A 25,596-nucleotide genomic window follows, 5' to 3' on the forward strand; every position below is an offset into this window, starting at 1 on the left:
CATAATCATAGTAAGCCTCGTGTCTTTTGACGAACATGTCCCTCTGTGAAACATACCTTTAATAAGCCCCTTTTTCATCTTACTACAGTGTGATGACGTTTAACCTTTCAATGAATATATTTCAGACTAAGACCGAATGGCAAATTGAATGTGGTTCTCCAATGCAATGCTGGCTGTGTCGGCTAACAAACGCGCGGTCGCCCAGAAACGCTCAGATCGGACCCGATATCACTAACGCGCGTGAACGCTAGTTACTCGAGCAACATATGGAATCTGAAAATGACTGTAAAACAGAAAAGGTTAAAGAGTTAAAGAGGCTTGAGTAGTTGGATTATTGGATAAATGAGAAGATGCTAGCTTGAGTCGGCGAATGGAGTGCAGAGCAGGAGTATATCTATCTATACTCAATCCTCTTCTACCTTTTGTGGTTTACTGTCTTTTTCAGGACTACGCGCATTTAAACAAAAAATTACTCGACTATCAACTGTTCACTTCCTCCCCTATCAATTTCACTTCTTCTTCTATCCACTTTTCGAAAACTCCACATGGTGTACCGACAACCATATCCGCTATTGGAATATGATTGTTTTCTTCTAATAATGTTATATAATGTACATTATGAACTGCGGTAGTTTGTTAAAGGGATGGTCCGGGCTGAAAGTATTTATAGTTTAATAAATAAAGTAGAATTCACTGAACAACATGTTGAAAATTTCATCAAAATCGGATAAAAAATTACAAATTTATTGAATTTAAAAGTTTAGCATTATTTTGTGAAAACAGTCGTCATGAATATTCATTGAGTGGCTGATGATGTCACATCTCCACTTCTTCTTTTGTATTTTATTATATGAAAATAGGTTTATTCAAATTCCTTCCTCCAAGAACTAGAAAATTGGATTGACATCCGATTTTAATAGTGCATTAGATATTTGTTGCTGCAACTTATTTCATTATAAGGGAGACATATTGTTCACACAAGTATGAATTAATGAAAAAATCTGATTTTATGTAATAACATAAGAAAACAGAAAGTGGAGATGTGACATCATTAGCCCACCTAATAAATATTCATGACGACTGTTTTCACAAAATATTGCAAAATTTTAAACGTCAATAACTTTATTATTTGTTATCCGATTTTGATGAAATTTTCGGCATTTTGCTCAATGAATTCTTCTCTATATATTAAGATATAAATATTTTCAGCCCGGACCATCCCTTTAATCAGTGCATGATTATTTACAAATGAATATTTCCTGGAATTTGATAATCATCATTTCCTAGTTATGGTCACATTTTCCCCAGAAAATATGTAAAGAAAAAAGAAGATTTTGAAGGGGTCATCTAAAAGTGCTTCCCAGCCATACAAAACATGGAAAAGGAAACACATAAACCAAGTAATGAATGTTTTAAACTTTAATGATTTTCAGAAAAGTTTTAAATTGTTAAACAATTAAGCTTGTTATATTTCTGTTTCCTTCAGTTATAAAATATGAAATGTATTACCCATGCATGGATAATCAGGGACTATCTCCAATGCTGATGTCAGAAGTGATTTGCATAGAATGGGTATTTCAGTGCTTATCGACGTCTGCCACGTCAGAACAGTATGACATTTTGAACTTGAAAAGACATTCATTAGAATTTATTTTGTTTCTGTTGTTGCGCTTCTTCTGCTTAATACACTCCTTGTTCTGACGTGAATTACTTGAAACTTATGATGATTGTGCTCTCTCGCGTCGTCCGTGTATGTAAATGTACATATGAATATTACTGAAAGGATATTGCATGAAAAATGTAATTTCTGGTATTTTGAGTCAATATAGGAAATTTATCAGACAAAAAAAAACACAAAGTCCTTACCGTGGGGGGGGGGGTCCTACACCCTCTCCCGCTCGATCGCTTTGGTATCTCACGCTGTCAAAAATACTGTGCCCCCTTCGGGATTTTGCCCCCCCCCCCAACTGAAAGTGTTCTGGCGCGCCTGAATAGTTCAACTTATTTGAAGTGATGTCACAGACTCATTCGGATGAGTCTCAGTCCTTCTCGATGCTGAATAAAAAACATCAATTCCCTTGATATCGTATGCTTATTCCAATCTAATCCATTCAATTTTTGGACGCTTAAAGAAAAGAAAGTTGCATTTTTAAGAGTGTAAAAATTCAAGCACTAGGAGGGCATCGTTTATGTTGCAATTTTGCTCATTTTCAAAATGTATAAATATGTTTTCATGAGTGCAATAAAAATGCACATGTAATAGCAAGTGGCATCATTTATACATCTATCGTTTGTCTTTTATTATCACTAGTTTGTAAAAAGAAAAAAAAACTCAACGTCCTTGTTTTACATCTTATTTTGATCACGATCATGAAAATGTTCAATGTTTGGCTTGTTGGGCTTTATTTTTCCAGAACCAATTCCTTCCTAGCGATTAAATCGACCTTAAAGACAATCTTGTTTTTCTCTTTCTTTTGAAGGAATACTAATCTTCTGTGCCAACCAGAATCATATACGTTTAAAGTCGGTTCTAAAAGCTTAACTGGACACACCCCTGTATCACAGGAACGTCAGGCAATTACAATCCTCGTTCACCACGGTTATGACTTTGCAGATAACAATGATTTTGACAACGACATTGCTCTGTTTAAAATGAGCGAACCTTTTACACTAAGCAAAGACTACAAAGTAAATACGATTTGCCTTCCGACTGGAAAGATGGATGATCGGTTTGTCGTTGGACAGAATGCCAGTGTCACAGGATGGGGATCATTAACAGGTGGTGGTAAGATTGTCAATGAAAAACCGGCTATATATATCTGAACCCAACCTAAAAGACATTTCAAAAAATGTACATTGCCTCTCTTAATATGAAAGTCTTGCATCTCACCTAAAGTCCATTTTGGACTGTGGCCAAAATTGCTGACCCAGCCGAATTTAGCCGAATTTGGCGCCTTAAGAAAATTCTTGATAAAATCTCTTTGTTCCCCAACCTGATAGCCATGTTTGAGGATGCTTTATCTATAGAATATCACTTCCTCAATAAATCAATTTACTTCCCATACAGATGATGACTACCCTGACATACTGCAAGAGGCAATTGTTCCTATTTATGACTTGGTGAAGTGCAACCAGTCCTGGAACGGCTCAATCACCGAGAACATGATCTGTGCAGGATTTGATGAAGATGGTGCTGATTCTTGCCAGGTGATTATTTTTCAATTTCAAAATTGAAATTTCGACATTACTACCATTATATGAAATAATCGAATCCTGGTCTATTTATATTTCTTAGTCATTTAAGTTTCATCTGCTTTTTCATAAACTACTCATTTATGAATTATAGGGAAAGCTATAAGACACAACCGCAAGTAAATCATCAATCTTCCATTTTATTTTCTGAAATTTGTGTGTTTTTAGGGAGATAGTGGTGGGCCCCTGGTGGCGTATCCTTTGAATGGAACGAGTCAATTTTATCAGATTGGAATAGTAAGTTTTGGTGAAAATTGTAGCGACCCGAGCGCACCCGGGTCTACACCAAGGTTACACGTTATGAAGAATGGATAAAATCAGCCTTGAAAAACACAACAAAATTATCATGTAAGTAAAGCCAATAGGCTTTCTTTAATTTAATTACTTTAATTTCTGACCATCCACTGATCCAATTAGATGCCCCTGTGGAATATGATGTGCTGCCTGCTAGACCATCTATCAAAAGTTTGATGGTCGAGCTCGTCCCTTAAAAGGATACTCCAGACTGAAAAAAATATCAAAAAGCAAATTGATGATGTAATATCCCCATTTGTTATTTTGTATTTTATTATTGAAATTTTTCTGGTGTGGACCAATTCTGAACTTGGCCGGTGTTAAATTAACACCGGCGTTTTCACAGTGTAGCATTGTGCTTAAAAAGTGTTGAAATCCTCCCTTAGTAAATGTAACAGTTGACTAATAAACATTATAAGTCATATGTATTACAATACTGGTTATGTCAACCAATTAGGTCTACTTCTAATTTATTATTTCTATCTCCGATTATCCAGATGTGGGATGCGGTCATGGAATCGGTACCCAAGGTATGCCTACATCAGCGATAGTTGCTATTTCTGTGCTATCGGTATTGCTCGTCATTTTCATCTTTGTCAGTATAGGACTTGGTGTGTGCATGTACAGAAATGACAAATAAGGAGGTATTGGAGGAGGTCAGAGTCCATTACGTCATGATTGAGAGCAAAATATTTTTTTAGTGACAATTTACCATGATGAACGAGGTACTGCAGATATTAAAGCGGTTATTAAACATATTCAAAATGTGCTTATGTTATTTTACGGGGTACTCTACCTTGGACAGAAAGGAATACATTTCTATTTATTGGACCATCGACATCGGACGTCAAAAGCAATTTTTTAACCAATCCATCTACCCCTTCCAAAGAAAACGAAAAATGATAATAAAAATGATGATAATGGCGATTATAATTATGATAATGAAAAAAATTATAAAAATACTAACAATGATAGTAATAATGATGATGATAATAATAATAATAAAGATAACGACAATAATAATAGTAATAATAATAATAATACAAATTCTAAAAAAAAAAGAAAGAGAAAAATTAAAATAACAGCATATCTATTTCTTGAATATGTATTAGGCTGTATTAAAATCTTGTTTCCCTTTTTGGTAGAGTAAAAAACGGTAAATTTATCAGTATAGGCCTATGGATATGGTTCCATTCATGAAATGTATTTAATATATGATTAATAATGATTGATCTCGACAATTTGAAAAAAAAAATGCCTGTATGGCGTAGAAACAAAAAAAAATATAGGCATAAAATAACTTGAAACAGGCAGTGATAGAATATGACGTGTTTGCCCTTTCTGAGGCTTGATTCTTTCAAATTATTCAACGAACTTACCTTTATTTAATTTAATCATTGTATTTTATTTTTCAACCAGGTAACTTGAATAAAATTTATTTAAATACCTTGACATTTAGCCTTTTCATTCTATTATTTCGTTGATATAGTATATGTTTTATTTCCAAAATACAAGTTAGCTATACCCATTACTCAATCTATGAATCTTTAAAAAAAATCACGTGGTACCTACTCTCGGTCTAAAATTAGTATTTCATTTGTTTTGGATATACATGAACTCATTGCAACTACACTCTTAGATTTTTTTTAACCTACCCCAGATCTTGTTAAAATATGAAGCTACCAACTGTTGGTTGAAAACAAATCACACCATTTTGTTTTAACCAACACAAGGAATTGTCAAAATATAGGTTAAACAATTTTGGTGAGTGTAGTACACTAAACTCCTCCGACTTTTCACTCTTCACCCGAGTCGGTGTGATAACGATATGTTATGTGATAACGCCAAAGGCTTCATAATATACATACGAAATATTATCTATAAATTTGCACAATATGAGCCTAGAAATTTCCAGCCACTATGAATGGTGTAAAAAATCTTTGGGTTGAGTTTACATTAGAGGTCACAAATTGACTTACTTTCTATGCAAGAAAGAAATAATTTGAAATAAGCGTGGAAAGTATATACCGTTCCGAAAGGCCAAGAATTATCCAGACTTATTACTTATTCATTTCTCTTTCTCTTGAGTGAAAAGGATTTATGATATTTACCGGGTAACGCCTAAAGAGCCTCATCCAGATGACGTTTCAATCGAATTAACGACGAACAGTGTCCATTAATGTATTAAGAGTAAATACCTTACTGCCTGTAGAGGTTTAAGTGACCTCTTTTAACAAGAGCTTGCTTCTTTGTGTTAAAAAATACAATCTCTTGGGAAAACAGATTCTATTTAGAAGAATTACAGCTCAATACCTTTCTTCGCTATCATCCATGAAATCGTTTGTTTGTGGTTTTATATTTTCGCTCCATACCATGATATTGAAGATAAAAAGTGTTCTGGCTATTTAAAAAATAATGGAAATGGTAAGTTGAACGCATGTACAGTGTCAGATCGTTCACTGGTTAAAGTTTCATAAAAAGTTATCATGAAGGTAAATCTACGACCACATCCAACTCTGCCATAAAAGTTTGATATTTTAAATGAAATTTTAAGGACATTTAAAGATCTTTCTTAAAGATTTGTTTTTGTATTATCCCCATAAGCTCACGAAATAAAAAAAAATAGCTAATCTAATTTCTAATCACAATGCTGTCGGGTGATACTAGGACAAAGAACTACATTCTTGTAGTGTGCATTATAACTCCTTCTGGAGTAAACTGTGCACCTTTGTAGACACTTTAAAAAAGAGGCGGTAAAATCCACTCTCAAAAGATGCAAATTTCAATCCACTAGGACTTATCCCTCGTCTCACCCCGTCAAATATGTGATAAGGGAACAGATTGATTTTATTTACATTTAGCGTGTATATGAAAGATAAAACAAAGTTAGATTGATTACATTTTATTCAAATGATTAGCAAAGTATGATAGAGATCTGCATTGGAAATATATAATATAATTTTGTTCGTTTGAAATAAGACGAAAACAGTCATGTATAGTTTTGCCAGTTCTCTAACCAAGCACCAAAAATCTATAATTTTTTACCTCTCAGACAACAATGAGATTATTCTTTTAAGATCACAAACGAAATATCAACAATATAAATTCAAAACTAAATTTTCCGGTGCAGCTCACTTCCATATTTTGTTAATTTTCAAAATAGATGTAATCAAATTAATATTGATTTATCTGTATGGTGACAGTTCCACAGTCTATCTATCTAACTCGATATTACCCCTGTAAATCTATATTAACAAATATGGAAAAAGGGTGATCTTGCCCCATTCCCTATCAAAGTTCTGTCGCCCCTCGTTGTAATCAGGATGTTTAATACGAAACGACGTGTTGGTTAAAGAAAGAAAGGAAAACAATATAATTCTGGTGCAAGCATTATGAAATATTCATCACTATATGAATGGTATTTATTCAAGTATGAATAATTCAGAATCTGCTTTCGTAGAACAAACGTTTAAAAAAATAGAACAGAAATACCAAAAACACGAAGTCAAACGTAACAAAATTATAAATCCATCGATGCAAGATATTTACATTAAAAACCTTCATTAGTACACGGTATTTGACTAATGCATTATAGGCTGCAGTCATGAACACACTGCTATACACAATAAAGCGTTATAATCATATTACATGTACATATAATGCGACTTATTCAACAGTTTAGCCGCCATTATCATCATCAATCAACCACCGCAATGATGAATTATTTGTGGTAGCCATGGAGTATGTGTCTACTATTACGGTATATCACTTTAATACCAGTGTCGTTTTCTGTTTAAACACAGAAAAGTTGGGGAAAAATAGTCAAAAAATGATATAACTCATTTTAAAGCAAGGGAGCGTTTAGTGGACAGACTTTGCCTTTTGAAAGGAAGAATGTATATGAATAAGAGGGGAGAAGGGGGGGGGGGCGATGGGCTGAGATGTGGAATATTGGACGAAACTGGCCAACGATACATTTCTCGGCTGCAAACATCTGTGCAGTATTCACATCTGATTAGCCAAAATCAAATTTATACCACCAGAATAAACATACCAACATGTTAACAAGTTATACTCCCACCGTGAGATATGATATTCATTACAAATTATGAAATGGATCCTAATCAAATAGCCGGCTGAAATTCGTCACGTGACCAGTCATCATTTTTAACTAACATTCAATTATGCTAATGACTTGCACTAATAACTAGTTCTGATCGGTCATAGTTTGGAGATGAGGATGGGTTATCATATAATAAGAATCCACATCAATTTATTTAAAACCATATAATACACCATATAATAAACCACATAATTTTGCTCGTGAATTAGCATAATTACACAAACTCGTTACATTTTGTGTGTAATTCTCACCAATCCCCTCGATGATGTGTATTTTTGTGTACTCCTTTCAATAACTTATATTTATCAAAGATGACTGGACGACTATCTTGACAGTTATGTTCTCAGTGACTGATCTGTAATTATCTAAAACTCGTCTGTATATGTTACATGAATATACTTTAATCTTATTTTAACTAATAATGATCCTAACTAATTGATGCGTTACTCTGACACTGATTCCAACGCATTTTCGTCAATACCTATACAGTACACTTCACAAATAATGTTTCATGGAAATAACTGCTCACTTCTCATGGAGCAATTCTTATTGCTAGATTTCTTTTATCACTACACGTTTTTTTTATCAAATCAATCTCATCCACATCTATCGTGAATACTACTATATTATTTACATTTCAATGGACACATTGCAAATACGTTAAGTTTTCAAAAAAAACCACTGTATTATTTAAAAAATGGCGATTGGTCATATTAACCCGTCACATGCCATTCAACACTTTTTTGCGCATTACACTGCAAAAACTTGCCAACGAAAATTGACATTGCACGCTCCAGAAGATCAATACTATTGTGACTGAGTAGAAGAGTACCATTACTTTACACCTTTTACGGACTTCCTTTAAGAACTTTTTTTTGGTGTCGCCATTTTATACAACAAACAATGCACTTGCTCTGTCGTGGGTGAAAGTACATGCAATGAATGCTCGGTTACTTTAGCCGTTGTACATTGGGAACTCACCAACTGGCTCTTCATGCACTGTAATGTTGTTCATGCACTTATTTCCGTGCGTTATTTATATTTCATTCCATACTTGGTTCTTCAGACGTAGATATACATATCCCCCCTCAAATGCGCTCCTTTCGATACCTTCAATGGGACAGTACATCGCTTTGATGACAATGACTTTGACAAGAGCTGGGGGGTGTTTCACAAAGATTAAAGTATGACTTAGAGTCGCACTTAAATGTCTAGTTGCGCATAGTATAAAAGGCATGACAGCATTGGTCAGATCATGCCAAGAGGACGCGCACTACTGCGCATTGATCAATAAGATTGCGTGATGCATATGATGTACGCGTCGACATTTAAGTGCGACCTAAGTCATACTTAAATCTTTGTGAAACACCCCCCAGGAATATTAGATAAGGTAGGAAGAAAATAATGGCTTACCTTAATTTAAAGGATTTGTCTTGAAAATCTGTATCTCTGTCTCCAAATATGCATACATTTTCCCAAACAAAACACATACAACTAAGACTACCAACTGTAAACCCGGAATGCACATTGATTTGTCCAGGATATAAGCGATTATCTCCTGCGCAGGCATTTCATGCAATATCTTTCTCGGAGACCGTCATAGAATAAAACGAGACAAATATGAAAATAATTAACTAACCGATCAATGTCTATTTCTTTGTAGGTCCGTGCTACAGCGAAGTGTTCACTCGACCTGGAAAACTTTTCTAAGGTGACAGGGATTCTCCGTGTTTTGAAAAGAAAATACTTCCCCTTCTTTTCTTTTTCATTTCTTCTTCTTCTTCTTCATGTTATTCGTCTTCTTTTTCTTCTTCCCTTTCAACTTCTCGACAAATGATGATTTACTCTGAACCCAAACGTATCATTAAAACATCTTATGGTAGCATCAAACAAGCAGATGAAACTTCCACAGTGATCACTTTAATGTCTAGGAAACAACAGCTTGTCTGAAAGCGTATCTAACAGAACACTTGCATGGCTGAAACTCTATAGTAGTGCAACTTGTTCTAAACCGCAAAAGTAATATTTGTCATCTTCTACGGGAGTGCATTGCCTGGATTGCCTCATACAAAGCATGATAAATGCATGACATTTCCCTCCATTATAACAGGCATCCTCTTCGAAGCTCAATAAAAGAGCGCTATTCCCCTTTGGCTATTGTTCCAGTGGTAAGCATAAACGAACATTGCGGTAGAATTACAAGATATAAAATATCTGGAAAAGCACATCATAATCGCTTCCTGCTTCTTAATTGCCCCCTTATTTATTCCGAGAATGAGATATGCTTATACTATCTAATTGATCTACCTAATTTATTTTGTTTGAAATACTAACGCTGCATCCTAACACACACACACACACAAATACGCTATTAACATGCATTCCGTTCAATATTTAAATCCATGATGCACTTGTGGTTATATAACATGTATTTAAAAGCGTCGATTTACATCTGGTATTGTAATTTCGTTTTTCTACATGGAAATAATCGTCCTTACACAGAGGTTCAACTTGGCAGTCTATGATCTGGTTATTAGAGAGAAATAAACTCTCACGACTAGTCTAACTAGTGTATATAGTAGTACTTGGTACTGCCAGTATGTCGGGTGCTACTTTGTAGTCGTCCGCTGGCCACAACTATTAATGTTGTCGACATGAAGCATTCTCATTTGATACCTTGATCTCACAGCCTTGTTACTTAGACCACTCTCGCCTATCTTCCGTATTTTGTGATCCTCAAGAAGAAGATACGGTTGCTCTAAAGAGCATTTGGCGATTACACCAAGGGCACATACTGCTCAAAGCTTTAGCTTCCATCGAATCAAATTCAAACAATCCTAATCAACCACAGGGAATCTGTTCGTCATCTTGGTGGCTGTCTTTGACCCTAGAGCCGTAGATCGGGGGATGGTCCGATGTTGATCCGACGACCTCTCGAAGCTGCATCGTTTAGAATAATGACTAGGTCATAATTCAAAGCTGTTCTCGAATCTGGAAGAGGGCAACAGTGATTCAACACCGCTGAATACAGTTCATCTAGACCCAAGACGGGTCTTTAGAGCCTGGGGCGGACTTGGGTGCCTCCGTTGTGCTCTGTGGCTGCGTCCCTGACCCATCTGTACTAAGATACACCGGTTTCTGTGGAGGTTGGGTTATCGTGATGGTGGTGGATGATCTGTCTGTCGGCGACTGCGCCGTGTGTGTCACGTCCGCTGAGGCCGAGCGTTGCCGGTGCGTCGTTGGAACTGTCATAAAGACATCACCTTCAAGATCGGCTGTATCCATCTGCCTCGAGTTCTTTCTACTCCCGCACTCAGAATTTGCGTCTCCACTGGTACTGTCAGTTTTGTGAATGTGAACACAGCCGCCCTCGTGTCGGTATTGAAGCCCTTGTCTTGTCCACCTCTTCTCCGTTGGTGTTGGTGGTGGCTTGAATGCCGACCCTCTTCTTGCCTCTTGGATGTTAGGGGCGCTTCCTGCTCTTAGCTGTCGTCCTATTCCCTCTGGAGGAGACAAATGTTGCTTCTGTTGCTGTTGTTGTTGCGATGTAGCCGGTTCAGCTACAGCTGGTTCTGCGACTGGTGCTCCTGTCTCACACTCTGCTGCTGCTAGTAACCTCTGATCCCGGATGTATTTGTTCTTTGCCACAATCCTCCTTCGGTCCCTGCAAGAACAAAATCATTTCCACAATGTTAGATAATAAGTGATTAATGGAAATGTTTATGATTTGACTTTTATTCGTGATTAAATTCTGCGTTTGTTAGTGATCATTATTTCATAAAATGAGCAATAATATAGACAAAATTATCTCATACAATATGCTACAAGAGAAGTATCAGAAAGAACACTACATTGACAGATGCATTTTTCTTCAGGCTTGTTCATTCTTCCAAGAGGAATATTGAAAAGAAAAGAAAAACATAGTCTAAAACTGAGAAAGAAAAAGGGAATAGAGAGAGAGAGACGGACGTAGAGATAAACTGGAAGAGGGACGATGAGAAGAAAATGGCTCGCAATTATCCTTCGTTGAGTCTCTGTTAATTACCATTGATTGCACTGACCCTCTTAACACTGTGAAATACAAATCACTTGTATTTAAAAGCATCTCATCTTCCTGCTAGATTAATTTCTCATGCATAAGGATGAGAAGTGGTATTAAAGAAAGATAATGATACGAAGTAACCAAACATGAGTGTGTGTTAGGGCATCAAACACCTTTTCTGCGAGCGCCGCTTTGATTAGAACAGAAAGTGGGGGTGCCGACTGGCGGTCTCTTTCGTCGGTTCTCTTGCCTTAAGGTTATCCTATTTCATTTCATATGACATTCCTAAGGGAGGTAATATTCTGCAAACATGCAATATTATATCATTTCTTAACCCACCTCCTATCAAGACAATGATAGGCTGATATCAACGAATGTTCAGTGATGCAGTCTGTTGAGCTGGAATACATTCATGTTAAATTCTTATCTTAAATATACTGGATTTAGATTTATTTATTTCCGTTAAACAACATTTTCAAAATATAATCAAAGTAACAATAGGCTACACATTCAATATAATACAGAGAAATCAATGACATTTCATAACAAATAGCGAAGAAAAATTAAACAAATCTAAAGTGAGTTTCGATTATTTTATTTATTGTATAGAGGGCAAGTCCCTAAAATCAGTTTCAATACTAATTATAAACAAACTATACACAATACTATAATTGAGTTGGAATTGGAAGACGAGCTTAAAACAAGTAATCTACAATATATCAAAACAAAACGAATAAGCGAAAACAAAAAATAAGAGAAAGTAGCTCAAATAAAAATAATCGCAATGATAACAAAAATAATAATGATAAATTAAAAAAAAGTATTTACAAAATTAATATAGGAAAAAAAAGAGGCAAATGATAGATAGAGGGAGAGAGGGGAGGTACTAATGATAACTGAAAATGAACAGAAGAATATGGCAGGTCGTAATGCATTGTAGCATGTTGTAGTGTCATTTTTTTAGAATAAGAAATATTCAATAAATCTATTAGTAGTTAAGGCTTGGAAATTCTTTAATGTCGTTGGGCAGGGAATTCCAATACACTGTCCAAAAAAGACAAAAGCGTTTTTTGCTAGTATAGTACGGGTAGGTAGTAAGTGATAATAATTAGGTTGTCTCGTTGGTTAATCGTGTATAATTATTTCAATAAGAGCTAACTTGTATTGCTCGATTGCTCTACTTGCTTCTTTAATATATAGAAAGTGATCTATCAAGGGGTGTGGATACAAGATTATTTCAGAAATCGAGAAAATTTGGCAATGCAAATGATTGAATATTATTTGGTATCATAACAATAGTGCACCTAGTGTGTTTTGCAATGAACAGTTTTAACTATTTTAACAAAACGAAAATTCCTCGCTTGAACCGCTTGCTCGTATAATAGGTGGGGTAAACAAGATAATTATGATATCGATGGTCGTCCTTAAAAAGAAAAGGGATTGACGTATCACTCAAACTCATGAAACTCAATAAATGCTGAATGAAATTTCCAATACCAATCTACTCGACTGATTACTGATGTCTAATGTATACGTTCTAGATTTACCTATTAATAGTGCACACAGTCGAGGACACATTCATAGCGCATAATGTAGGCTGATTTGGAAAGAGCGAGGAAAAGCTCTTACCAATCATATTTTGAAATATACAATGCACACTAAGAAAGAAAAATAACATCAATTTGGATCCTAAATGCAACACTGGCCGCTTCCTTCCGCAATCCAGTACCGTAAATGAAAAAGATACAAGGATGCGACATTTTATTCCTGTCAGCACTCGTAAATGCGAGTTTGCATCATAAAGGTGCAATTTTTAGGTTGCAACTTTTCTGTTGTTAAAAAGTGCAACTTTGCACCTTCCTAGTAACTGAAAGGTAGAATTGCGGACTTCCAAAAGGTACAAAATATAGCAAACTGCACCCTTTAAGGTGCAAAGAGCTTCCTCGGGTGCGAATCTGGAGGCTGACGCAAAAAGGGACTCCAAGTGCTTCATTTGAAGGGTGTCGCGGCAACGAAAGCAACACTATACTTATTTTCCGTCGTCCGTAGAAGACAGTGATTCGCTTCGTTACATTTCCATTTTCAATGTTTACTACTGGTTTCCTAAATCTTGATATACAGATAAATATACGCAATAAAGCATATAGCAGTAACTAAGTACACAAATTATATTCAAGATTATAATACAAACAGGTTGGGAAGACAGGAGGCTGCTAAGAACAAGAAGAGCTTGGAGAGTGCAACCTCCTATTCAAGTAAACCGAGCAAAATATTCATGAATGAACAGTACATTCATTTAACATGTTTTGGCAGGTAGAATTAAACATGTAGTATTGAGAACCGTTTTTTTAGAAGAGTTTTTTCATGAAAGGCAGGGCAATTTAATTTTATAACCCAAGTCTGTTTTACCGCTCTCATTTTCGTCCATTCAAACAGTGATGGTTCAACAATGTAAATTCAAAGTGGTTGAGTGAGGCAAAGTGGTTGATTTTTTCCTTCAAGTTGAGAGACTTAATGGCATGAGGTATTTTCTTGGTCTTGACGAGGCTTCATTTCTCATTATGCGACTGAAGTGCATTGGAAGGAGAATGAAACGCTCGCTCGTTTAAATGTCAAGTCATGCTAATAAAGAAACACGCTCAGTCGATAACATGTCCTCTTTCCTATTCAACCTTAGCCAGCACATTTTCAAAAATGAATGAATCCGATTTAGAGTGAGAGAAAATAGAACTAGGACGAACTGGAATCGGATGCACCCAATTTGATCTTAACTCATCATTTTATTGTTTTTTGCTCTTTAATATTTCCCACCACTCTTTATGCACGTCTGCGCATACACTTCCTCCGCCACCAAAAATCAATAAGACACATGTTTTTTAATTTTTTTTTCGCTTTTAGTTTTTTTTACAGAAATACTAATAATTAATCATGTTATTTTACCAATTACTCGAATAGATCTCGTGTAGTCATTTAATATATTATTATTTCAGCATATTGTATTGACTTAGGAAATATGATAAGCGTGCTACGTTAAAATGTAAGATCATTGTTACATTATAATGGTATGCCATGATTTATGTTGGAAATGAAAGTAGAAGTGAGGATATTTTTATTAAATATTGAATCAAGTATTGGAAGATATACTAACTGAATGTGAAATCTAGAGATATGAAACAATTTGATTAAGGATCTTTCAGGGTTTCGCTCACTTTTATATTGGATACGTGACATGGAGAGAGAGAGATAGGGAGAGAGAGAACACATCTAACAAATTGTTTACTGTAAATTTTCCTTTCAAATGAAATAAAAACGATAAGCTTTACGAGAACGAACTAAACAGATAGATCCGAAAAATATTGCTGCTCGCCGTGGAAAGGTTTTACAAACCTTTACAAAAGACCAAAAACAAGTTGCAACTAGGAAATTTCCTCGGGGCAATAAGAGACCCCCAGAATTCCCCTCATACCGCCATAGATTGGTAAATTTGAAGATATGACCCGTGGAGATCCTTAAAGTGACCAGGCTCATCAATTTCCAATGCTCCTGGAGACCAATTTAGTGGGCAGTTATTGCGGTGAACGACTTAATTGCACGTTAGAAGGTCAACTTAGTCGCCGAAGTAAAATTGGGTGATTTTCACAAGCGTGAGGTGGTGCGTTCAGGCTGGCTAGACGAGGAAAGGGACAACGTGCTTTAGATTGTTTTAATTATCATGGCAAGGGAGGGTGTTCATACGGGTGCGGGGTGGGTGGGTATGTGTATGTGTGTTAGGGAGGCGTTGTGAAGTCTACCAATCAAACACTATATTCCACTTTTTACTCCTTATGAAAAAATGTATGATTATTTTCACCTTAATTACACAGATTTCCCCTTAAGAGATATCATGTATATCGTATAATGCTTATACTCATAAAGAAAATAATACACACATACACACACATAAATAAATATATATATATATATATATATTTATATATATATATATAGACATTTTTTCGGCATTACCAATTTTTCAAAGGGTAGCTAGCTCTGGGGAACCTTGATTTAAGCTAAGCCTACTGTTGTTCTCTTCATCCATTTCTTTCACACTATATATATACAAATATGTGAGGTTATACATGTACAGCAGCTTTGGCAACTCTTTTTATTTAAATATTGTAAATATTTAAATATTTCTTTACAATATATATATGTGTGTGTGTATGAATACTACAAAGCAACAACACAAATGCTATCATTATATATTTAATTCATAGCTTTCCCATCGCTTTCACCTACGCTGAATAATGCAAGTAAGAGCTACACGTTACATTGTCACCAAAATGGTTTCTTCTATAAAAACAGGATGGCAGTGATACATTGAAAGACAGATATCAATTGTTGATTTTATCAGATTACAAATTGATTTTGATACATTCGAGCTACAGTAATTTATTACCTCGAATACATATTTCATAATGATGTAGGATATCAGAAAGTAAAGGCGCTGTCTTTACTCCGTTTGCGGGCATTTATATCTTATATCTTATAGTTCAATTGAGAGCAGAATATAATGATGGATCGTGAAGATGACAAAAGTGTGAAGAGGCCTTTCTTCCAAATCTTTGACCATCATAATATCATGGATGGTTTGCCTAACAGTGGTCGAGAAGGTGGTTGGCTTGCTTGCCCGTGATCTGAATAATGACACCTTAGTTTACATAGCTTCCCTCTTAACCTATCGTATCATGGCTATGCATACCGTACTGAGAATTCGATGGAATAATGTATTATGTGTCTCTCTGTTAAGCGTGCATCCTTTTTTTTCGGGTGTACAACCGTACAGTATGAAGAGTTTTAACTTTGACAATGGCATTCATGATGACGATGATATTGAACTTGTAAATTATATTTCTCCGGAATTTATAAACTTGAGTTATATAAAGGTACATATTGACAGGTACACCTTAAAGGGTGCAGTTTGCTATATTTTGCACATTTTGGAGGTCCGCAATTTTACATTGACATTCTTTTCCATGCTATACTCAATTACTTTTTTCCACAGGAAGTATTACTACCACCATGCCTTTACTTCTATACTACTACTGCTGCTCCTACTACTACGACTCCTACTACTGCTCTACTAATTCTATTACTACTAATGCTGGTGCTACTACTACTACTACTACTACTACACACTAAAACAGAGAGCAATCATTCATCCAATATTGGGTAGAAAGGAAACACGCTTGCTGGGTATCCCCCCCCCCCCCATTGGGCAAAATGCATGTTTAAAAATTTCAACGCAACATTGCGTAAAATTTACTAAACATTTGGTATCGTTTTACACAACAAACATGCATGTTGCCATTCTATCCAATATTGGGTGAACTTTTATTCAGAGTGCACTACTACTACTACTACTACTACTACTACTTCTACTACTATTACTACTACTACTACCCCTACTACTACTACTACTACTACTACAACAACAACTACTACTACTACTACTACTATACTACTACTACTACTACTATACTACTACTACTACTACTATACTACTACTACTACTTCTACTACTACTACTACTTCTTCTTTTTCTCCTTCTACTACTATACTATTACGACTACTACTATTACGACTACTACTACTACTACTACTACTACTACTACTACTACTACTACTTCTACCTCTTCTTTGTCTTCTTCTTCCACTTCTTCCACTACTACTACTATTATTAATAATCTTCATAAAATCATTGCAATATCAGGCAGCGTTTTCTCGGAGGAGACATCTACTACTAATAATAATACTATGGCTCAGTGTACCACTAGTGATGTGATACTACTACTTGTATGACTACTATTGATATTGATTTTGCTGCTACTACATTCTAAAAGTATTGTTATTTGCTACAAAGCTATTTACATGTTCATCAAAATGGGATCAGACTAAGAACTGCACATAAACTTGTCCGTCAACATTGAGAACTGACTTGCCTTTGTTTTTTGTTTACTGTGTTTAAACAATTCTTTGTGCAACAGGTCCCAGTTCCGGGTCCCAGTTTCTTATCGGATCCTTCTTCATTCGATCTTCTGGGCCCGGTACCATAAAGGTTAGCGAAAAATTCGTAGGGCTGGTTTCTAAGACTGATGGCATTGATTATTGTGCACAATCTTTCGTAAAAATCGGCCCACAATGACCGCTAAGCTTTAAGTTATAGGGCCCTGACATGTCTATGCCTTGTCTGTCGGTCATATCATCTGAGAAAACGACAACAGGTACACTGTGTTTGCATATCCACAGCTGCTAGTCCGTAATTCTAAGCTTCTGACATGACGGCCGGAAGAATTGTCTTTAATGCAATTTCGGAGACACTGTATGTCTCCCGCTCTCTTGTCAATCCAAGAAGCGAAGCGAGTGGTTCGTGTCAGACAGACCTTGTCAAGTAAGTTATTGGGAGACATCAATGCAAGTTAAGCTTGATGAGTGCCTTTGGGTAACGTCGATCAACACAATGTAGATGTATATATAGATGACTGTGTAACTTAAAGATTTCAAACTTGGACTTAAAGATCATTTGTTTTTCATTTAGACATTCCTGACCAAGGATCAAGAACTTATTCGCTTAATCATTCTTTTGTTAACTCTTTCTCCCCCTTTTATCATCTATGTTATATTTAGTTTATATTTTTAGTTTCTACTCAATATGACATTACAATGTTCTCGTAATCTCGTTGTTAAATGATGTACGTCTTGTTAGACTTATAAGCTTAATTTCTACTTGTATTTTTTTCTTTTATTTGCATGGCCCTGCGGAAAAGGAAGTCTGTGGTTAGGGTAGACACCTTGCTAAAATGAATAAATGAAATGAAAGAAAGGAACTAATGCACGGCAGTCTCGACATTCATGCATGTTAATTTTGGAGAAACAGAAGTAGTAGTTTTAAGGTTTGGAATTGATGGACAAAGATCATTGAAATGGACTCGGAGCATATTTCTGATCATATTTTAGTTGGCTCTAGTTCGTCCCAATTTAATGTTCCCAATGGGGATTTATTGATAATAAAAAAGGCCGACAATTTAATATTTTGGCATGATGATTATCACTTCTCCTCGCAAAGGTTCCATGAAATTTACTCCCTTGTGAATTTCACACAACTAATGGAATTACCTAGCTTCAACCCTGTGGATTTAACATTAAACCCTACCCTAAACCGAACCCTAATCCCAACATAAAACCTATCGAAACCCTAACCCTAACCCTTTATCTTAGACGAAATAAAGCAAATGTAATGTTACCCCTCGGGTTTACCCTAAAAACCAAATTGATCAAAAATTCAATTCAATCTTAGATCCGGGTTATTATCGCTAGATAACCTTCACCAGGGTCTGGTGAGCAGTTGTAAATTACAATTTTGCCAATTGATTTTTGTAATCGCTTATGAATTTGAGCCTTGTACATTTTCCTGATCCTTTTAACTCCACTTAGAATGCACGAAACATGGCAGGGTATACCAACCATGAAAATCTTCCAATAGGAATAACAACAACAATAATAATGAAAATAATATTTTACAATATATTTACAATAAAGCGATTCAGTAAGCAGCAGAACAAGTCTGCATAATTTATGATTCATGTAATTATTTTGTTTTTCTTGATTAATTCAGCTATTCTTCGGTTACTCAAAAATCTATATTTTGTCTATACACACCTAAATTTTAGTGGTGCTAATGATTGGAAAATTAGTTGGAAGAGAACTAGGACTACTGAATTAAATCTTATTCAATTCATTAATCTATATATCTTCTTTTCATCGTGGCACATGTGTTTGGAATTTCGTTTTGATAAATAAGCATTTTCCAGGACCAGCAAGTTTCAATTTTTTGGGGGGCTTGTCGTAATTTGATGAAAATAAATACCAACCTAACTAAATGATTCATGATTATAACCATGTCATGCGTTATACCTTTATAACGTTTTAACGTCTTTAGTGTCAATTTGAAGTACAGCAACAAAATTACATAAAATTAGCAATTGATTTATCATTCAACACTCAAAATTATATGCGATGCAAAACCTAGCTCAATATGCGGGTATATGATTGTTTTTATTATTATCATTATTGTATACTCTCTTCCGGTCTGTTTCCAATCAAATATGAAATTAGACACGCATTGTCACACCCCGAACGGATTTTAACCTCGGTGTGAAAATTCCATCTAATTTTCGTTGATGATCGATTCCCTTAATCATAAACTAGGATGTGAATGAAGAAATTGCCATGACAACACACGGCCAAAGCCTGCAACCACAGAATAAGCGCGCGCTTGATAAGTCTAACAATACACGACCATACACGGTTGAAGAGTTCGATTCCATGGATATCATTTTACGTGCCTGTATAAGCAGCTGCAGTATCATTACACGGCTGGATTATTTAATATTAACTGTACAGACAAACATGGCGATAAAATGCAAAAAAAAAATGTCATAGTTTATTTTATGATACATCCTTGATATTGCTCTTGGTCCTATGATTATCACTTTCATCTATAAAAATAAAGTCACACATCAAACAAGTTGACGCAAAAAAAAAATCAATATTCATGAACAACTTTAACTATGGCACTTAATTTAACAACACGGGTGTATAACACTGAGGCTACTCTTTATAATTCAATTCTGGTTTGGAATGTATAGAAAGAAAATCAAACGCGATATAAGTATATCGAAATTATTTTTATTCAGCAATTCATTTTATATTGTTATCCAGGAACATATACGTATGAACTAAGTACAATTTTAAATTTCATTCCATTTTTTTTTTTTTTTTACATTAGAACGTATATTGAATTGAGTTACAATTAATAGATATTGAAATAAAAGTTAGAAATTTCCATTTAGAATTCTACTTAAAATCCCCCCCCCCAAAAAAAAATGTGAAAGGTTATAGTAGATTTTAAAAAATCAATTAACAAAATAGAAGAATAAATACGAAAACTAATAAATTGCTATCACAATGATAATGTGTGTGCGTGTGTGTGTATATATAAATCAATACATGTATTACACATGCACAAACTCTTATATAACTATAAGCCCAATGTTAGGAGTGTAAACAAGCGACTGCGTGAAAATATGATTACATGAGGGTGTGTTTGTGTGTGTGTGGGTGAGGGTGCGTGTGTGGGGTGTAAATCATGTGTGCTTGTGGGCGCATGTGTGTGTGCCTGTTATTGGGTGAGTGTGTGAGAGTGTGGAAAGGGTGGGTGTGTGATAGTGTACGTTTTTAAAGCTGTTCTAGCGTGAGTGTGTATTTGTGTGTGTGTGGGGTGAGGGTGTGAGTGCGTGAATGAATGAGTACGTGCAAAAATACTGAATAGATTATATCGCGACTGTAAGCACGTACCAAATTATTACTTGCGTTGTTAAGGGGAGAGGCATGGAGGGGAAGCGAGTGAAAGATTTAAGATCATGAATGGGAGACGAGAAGCAAGGGGAAGAGAGAGAGAGAAATGTGTTAGGGGAAAGAAGAAGATAGAAGAGGAGAGAGTGAAAAAAAGTAGGGTGGTTGTGAGAATGTGTGTGTATGTGTGTGAGATAGGAAAACATACAGACAAGAGCGAAAAGAAGGGGAGAGAGGGGGCGAAGAATGGAGACGAATATCAAACAAGTTGGGTCACGACTATCCCTGGTAAAACGAAACAGATACAAAATAAAACGAGGAATAAGGTACCGGATAGATTGATTGAACGAGACAGATGGGAGATAGGGGAAAAGAAAGAGGAATTCGATGATTATGAGAGAAAGATTAAAAAAAATAGAAATGGTCAATGCTGGGTAAAGACTCTCTTAAAAAAGAGAGAGATTGAAAGAGCGAAATTAAAATGATGTGTCATAGCAAGGCTGAGTCACGATTTTATCTGATAGTGATCGTTGTCTCGTATTTTATCCCTTCACTCTTTGTGCATCATAATCAAGAGTACTGTAGACAGACCAAGGTTAAGCTCTTATACGTTATTTTCATGTAATTTACAGGAGAGATGAATATAGTGTGCATGCGTGTACAGTGCGTGGAAACATGCTTTATTTCATTTATACTTTCTTTCGATTGTCAACGAAAGTAACGATCAGAAGTATCCTAAAACACATATGTTTAATCCTACATAATTCCTAATCTATTTTACAGTTGATATACAACTCAATTCTCACAGGGTAATTTTAAAACAAGGAGAAAAAAATATGAGCAATATGAGACATAATGTAGATCTGCTTTTTTTTAACTTTCGATTTTAAGTTATTGAGAAAAGTATTTAAACATTTCGGTTATCTAAGTTTTTATTTGTTTTTTTTTAAAGAAAAGACGAGGCTTTCAATAAAAATTACACTATTTCTTTAAAACTAAATTTAGCATAAAAAGGCTCTTAAAATTGTGTTTTTTAATAATGACAAATGGAGATTTGAGCACTTTTGGAAGAAGCTATTGATGAATCGCAATATAGGTTGGATAATATGATCATTCAAGGAATATTTTTTTAGCGAGAAATATAACAGTTTTGTACTTTACTTTTAAAGTAATACATTCATTCATTTACAATAATGATAAAAAATGCTTCAATAAAAGAAATCCCTGCAAATTTTTACTTTCAATTTATTCTTTATCGAAAGTGAACCGGTGTAAAAGGGCGGAGCAGAACATTAAGCCTCTCTGCTTAGGGGTATATTCAACAATCAGACCTTCTATTGTATTAAATAGGATTCATATCTCTCATATTTGATTCAATAACAGATAACCTTTCGCAATCAGTTTAGCAGGGCCAAAATCAATGTCAAACAAATTAGCATTGCTTTGGCTTATCAGGAGACAAGGGCTGACAACGTTATAACCTGAACGATCAAGATTAATATGGTAGCCATAATAAGAACACGAGACTTGTTAGAGGAGAAAGATAGAGAGATTCCGAGACATTAAATGCCCGTCTCTGAATATAGTCTCTCTGCTTTTGTATTGGTTTCGTTTTTTGTGATCTAATGTCAAACAAACCATCTTAAGTTATTGCTTCCCCAGAAGAGTATGATTTAAGTATGACTTTCGGTTATTTTGAATATTCACACTTCTATTTGCAGGACGGACAGGGGAACAATACATTTTTCTGGTCGGTTGCCTCATTCAAATTACAATAATTGATAATAACAAATTAGATGAACAATAAATGATATAATATTCAGCGGAGGCTTATTCCAGATCGTGGTACTTGAAAGAAACACCTGTTATTGATATTCAACACATACAAAGGGATTTATAAACCTTTAAATACACAAATATATTATGATCATGATGATATAGACAGGAAGAAGAGCGAACGCAAACACTGGAACTAAAATGATTAAATGAATTTTCACAAGTATGTCGAAATGACATGGTAGAAGGAAATGAAGGTACATCGAAAGGTAAAGGTAAAATAGGTTGAATGAAAATAAAAGAGATAAATGTTTTTCGATCTTGAAGTGCATTGTCTGAATGTCAATTTATAACCATTGATGCTAGACACACGAGGTAGGCGCGTGTAGTAAATTGAAATAAAGTGACCAAAAAGCCGGAAAATTAATCGATCAATAAAAACAATAACAAAACATTACTTCGTTGGTGCAAAGAAAAAAAACACGTTTTTTTGATAATCATCTGTAGTTTATCAAGTTTGCACTTGTTTTACGAAATACATGACAATAAACATTATATTATACACTTCAAGAAATAACTTAAATCAATCTCTAAAGTATAACATAAATCGACAAGATCTAGTTGTAGCCTAAAGAGGAAAAATTATGAATTACAAATCTCCAAGCCAAATTCAACTCAGTCTTTGTCGTATAAAATCACATAGACACCTACACAATATTTTATCGGCTGCATTGAATGAAGGGGAATTAGTAAAGATAGGCGTTACCCTTCGAACATGTGACGGGGGAAATGTTCTGTTGTATCAACAGCGAAATGTGCAGTTAAATCGATTTTCTTACCGTCCAAAACGAGAGCAGAATATCGGTAGAAGTAGGATGGAAGGTGCTAACTGCAAAATGATGCCATTATTAAACTAATACATTAGCACAATCGATGCAAAAGGCGTTGGAAAGGTTTAAAGCAGGAATTTTTGGCTACTCACATTACGGCCCTGTATGCGGAGTAGAGGCAGGCAAATAAGAATGCTGAGGCGATAGCCGCGCCCACTGTTACACCCGCTATAAAACCCGCGTCTGTGGTCATGATTTCTTCGATAGTATCGTCCGATTCAAGGTTGTGTGTTTCTATATCTTTATGTTCTTAAACACCCAAAACAACACATTCACCGTTCGATGCTAACACAGAATGTACGCCCCGATTTCCGAGCCCATTCCCCAATGCAATATTCCTTCAGAAATAATCCAACGGATGATGGCGGCAAGAGTGTCAGCCGGCGAGTGAACAGGTTGCTACTGGAAGATGAACTCTCATCATCAATATGGCTGGAGAGAGATGAAAAACTATGGAAAGATTTGAAGACGAAGTGATTGAGAGAGGACATCCAAAGACTGCATGAATGCATGCATTCTGATAAAAGGGCGCATAGACAAACACACACACACAGTGCGCGGCGGGGCGACAGTCGTTGAAAGAGGGCAGAGGGGGGAAAAAGCATGCAACATGCTACTCTCGCATTTTGCGCGCCAAACACCGGCTTCATATTTTGACGGAGATAGCTGTCGTCTGCACCCTGTTTTTCAGTGTGCATGCATATCCGTACAATTAGCATTCCCCATACACAGAGGCGCCTTTCTACTGAGATAGTATTCGTTTGTATTGAAAGATAAATAGTGCATGGTGATTTCGCTTGTAATATTCACGCTGGTAAAATATTTAGACACGTACCGTTGTGTAAGCAAAGGGCGCTTATTTTTCTGACACTATTGCTACAGAAATTTGTAAAGGTGTAATATGACTAAGGTAATTTTCACCTTTTAATTTCTTAGAAGAAAGGTTATCTCATTCAAGGTGTATATGAAAAACACAAAACTAATGCAGTGACGCTGTTTTCAGTGTCATGTCGATTAAACTCTCTAGTATCTAAAAATAAACATCCCTGCATTCTTTGTTAAAATGAGCGAGATGGGTCACTATCACACAATTATTAGTACTGTTTAGAAGATAATCAAATGGCAATGGCCATGTCATTCATCTACGAAAAAATAAAATCGAAAGTTCACATCTACTTTAGATGACGTGATATCAAATGCCCCATCTTATACATGTTACAGGCATAGGTGAATAAAGGTATCCTTTAATCCCTTTTGACGATTATTAAAAAAATGAACCTATTCGTATTGCTCATTATCATCATCTTTATCATCCATTATTTTTTTATTTTTATAGTTATTATTATTATTATCATTGTTGTTGTTGTCATTACTACTACTACTACTACTTCTACTACTTCTACTACTTCTACTACTACTGTCATTACTGTCATTTTCCACAACTTGATGGTTTCTTGGTATATAAAGCAAAGAAACTTCTTTTAGAAATATAGGATCATTTGATCTGTTATCTAATCATTATTATTTATATTATTATAATTATCAGCATCATCATTATCATCATTATTGTTTGGGGGTGGGGTACATTATCGCATTTGACAAATGGATAAAGGTTGATTCTTCATACAACCTCCATCTATTCAATTATTTCCTTTTCACCCACCAGTCACCCTGATATTACTTTTAACATTGGATGTTCTAAAGTCGCACGTATACCACATGCTAGGGGGTTAATTGGCGCACAAGCCAAAAACAAAATTGCTTCATGTGGTGAGTTAATTGATATTATTATTGATATTTACATGACACGCCTATGCACCCGTCCC

General features: G+C 35.3%; 1 protein-coding gene across 1 annotated transcript; it reads right to left on the reverse strand.

Moving 5' to 3' along the window:
* Positions 1-9,063: 9,063 nt before the first annotated feature.
* On the reverse strand, positions 9,064-24,384 carry LOC121418528. The gene is made up of 2 exons (XM_041612443.1): positions 23,863-24,384; positions 9,064-11,333 (listed from the first exon to the last, which is right to left on the reverse strand). The coding sequence occupies exons 1-2, from the start codon at positions 23,961-23,963 to the stop codon at positions 10,706-10,708; spliced, it is 729 nt and encodes a 242-aa protein (XP_041468377.1). The 5' UTR covers positions 23,964-24,384; the 3' UTR covers positions 9,064-10,705.
* Positions 24,385-25,596: the final 1,212 nt, after the last annotated feature.

The sequence above is a fragment of the Lytechinus variegatus genome, chromosome 7 (genome assembly GCF_018143015.1).
Source record: "Lytechinus variegatus isolate NC3 chromosome 7, Lvar_3.0, whole genome shotgun sequence".
In the NCBI taxonomy this organism is placed as follows: domain Eukaryota; kingdom Metazoa; phylum Echinodermata; class Echinoidea; order Temnopleuroida; family Toxopneustidae; genus Lytechinus; species Lytechinus variegatus.

Coding starts and splice junctions, on each gene's coding strand:
- LOC121418528 (XM_041612443.1), bottom strand. CDS start 23,963: ATGACCACAGACGCGGGTTTTATAGCGGGTGTAACAGTGGGCGCGGCT. Junction 11,334..23,862: donor TCCGCATACAGGGCCGTAAT/GTGAGTAGCCAA, acceptor TTGTTCTTGCAG/GGACCGAAGGAGGATTGTGG.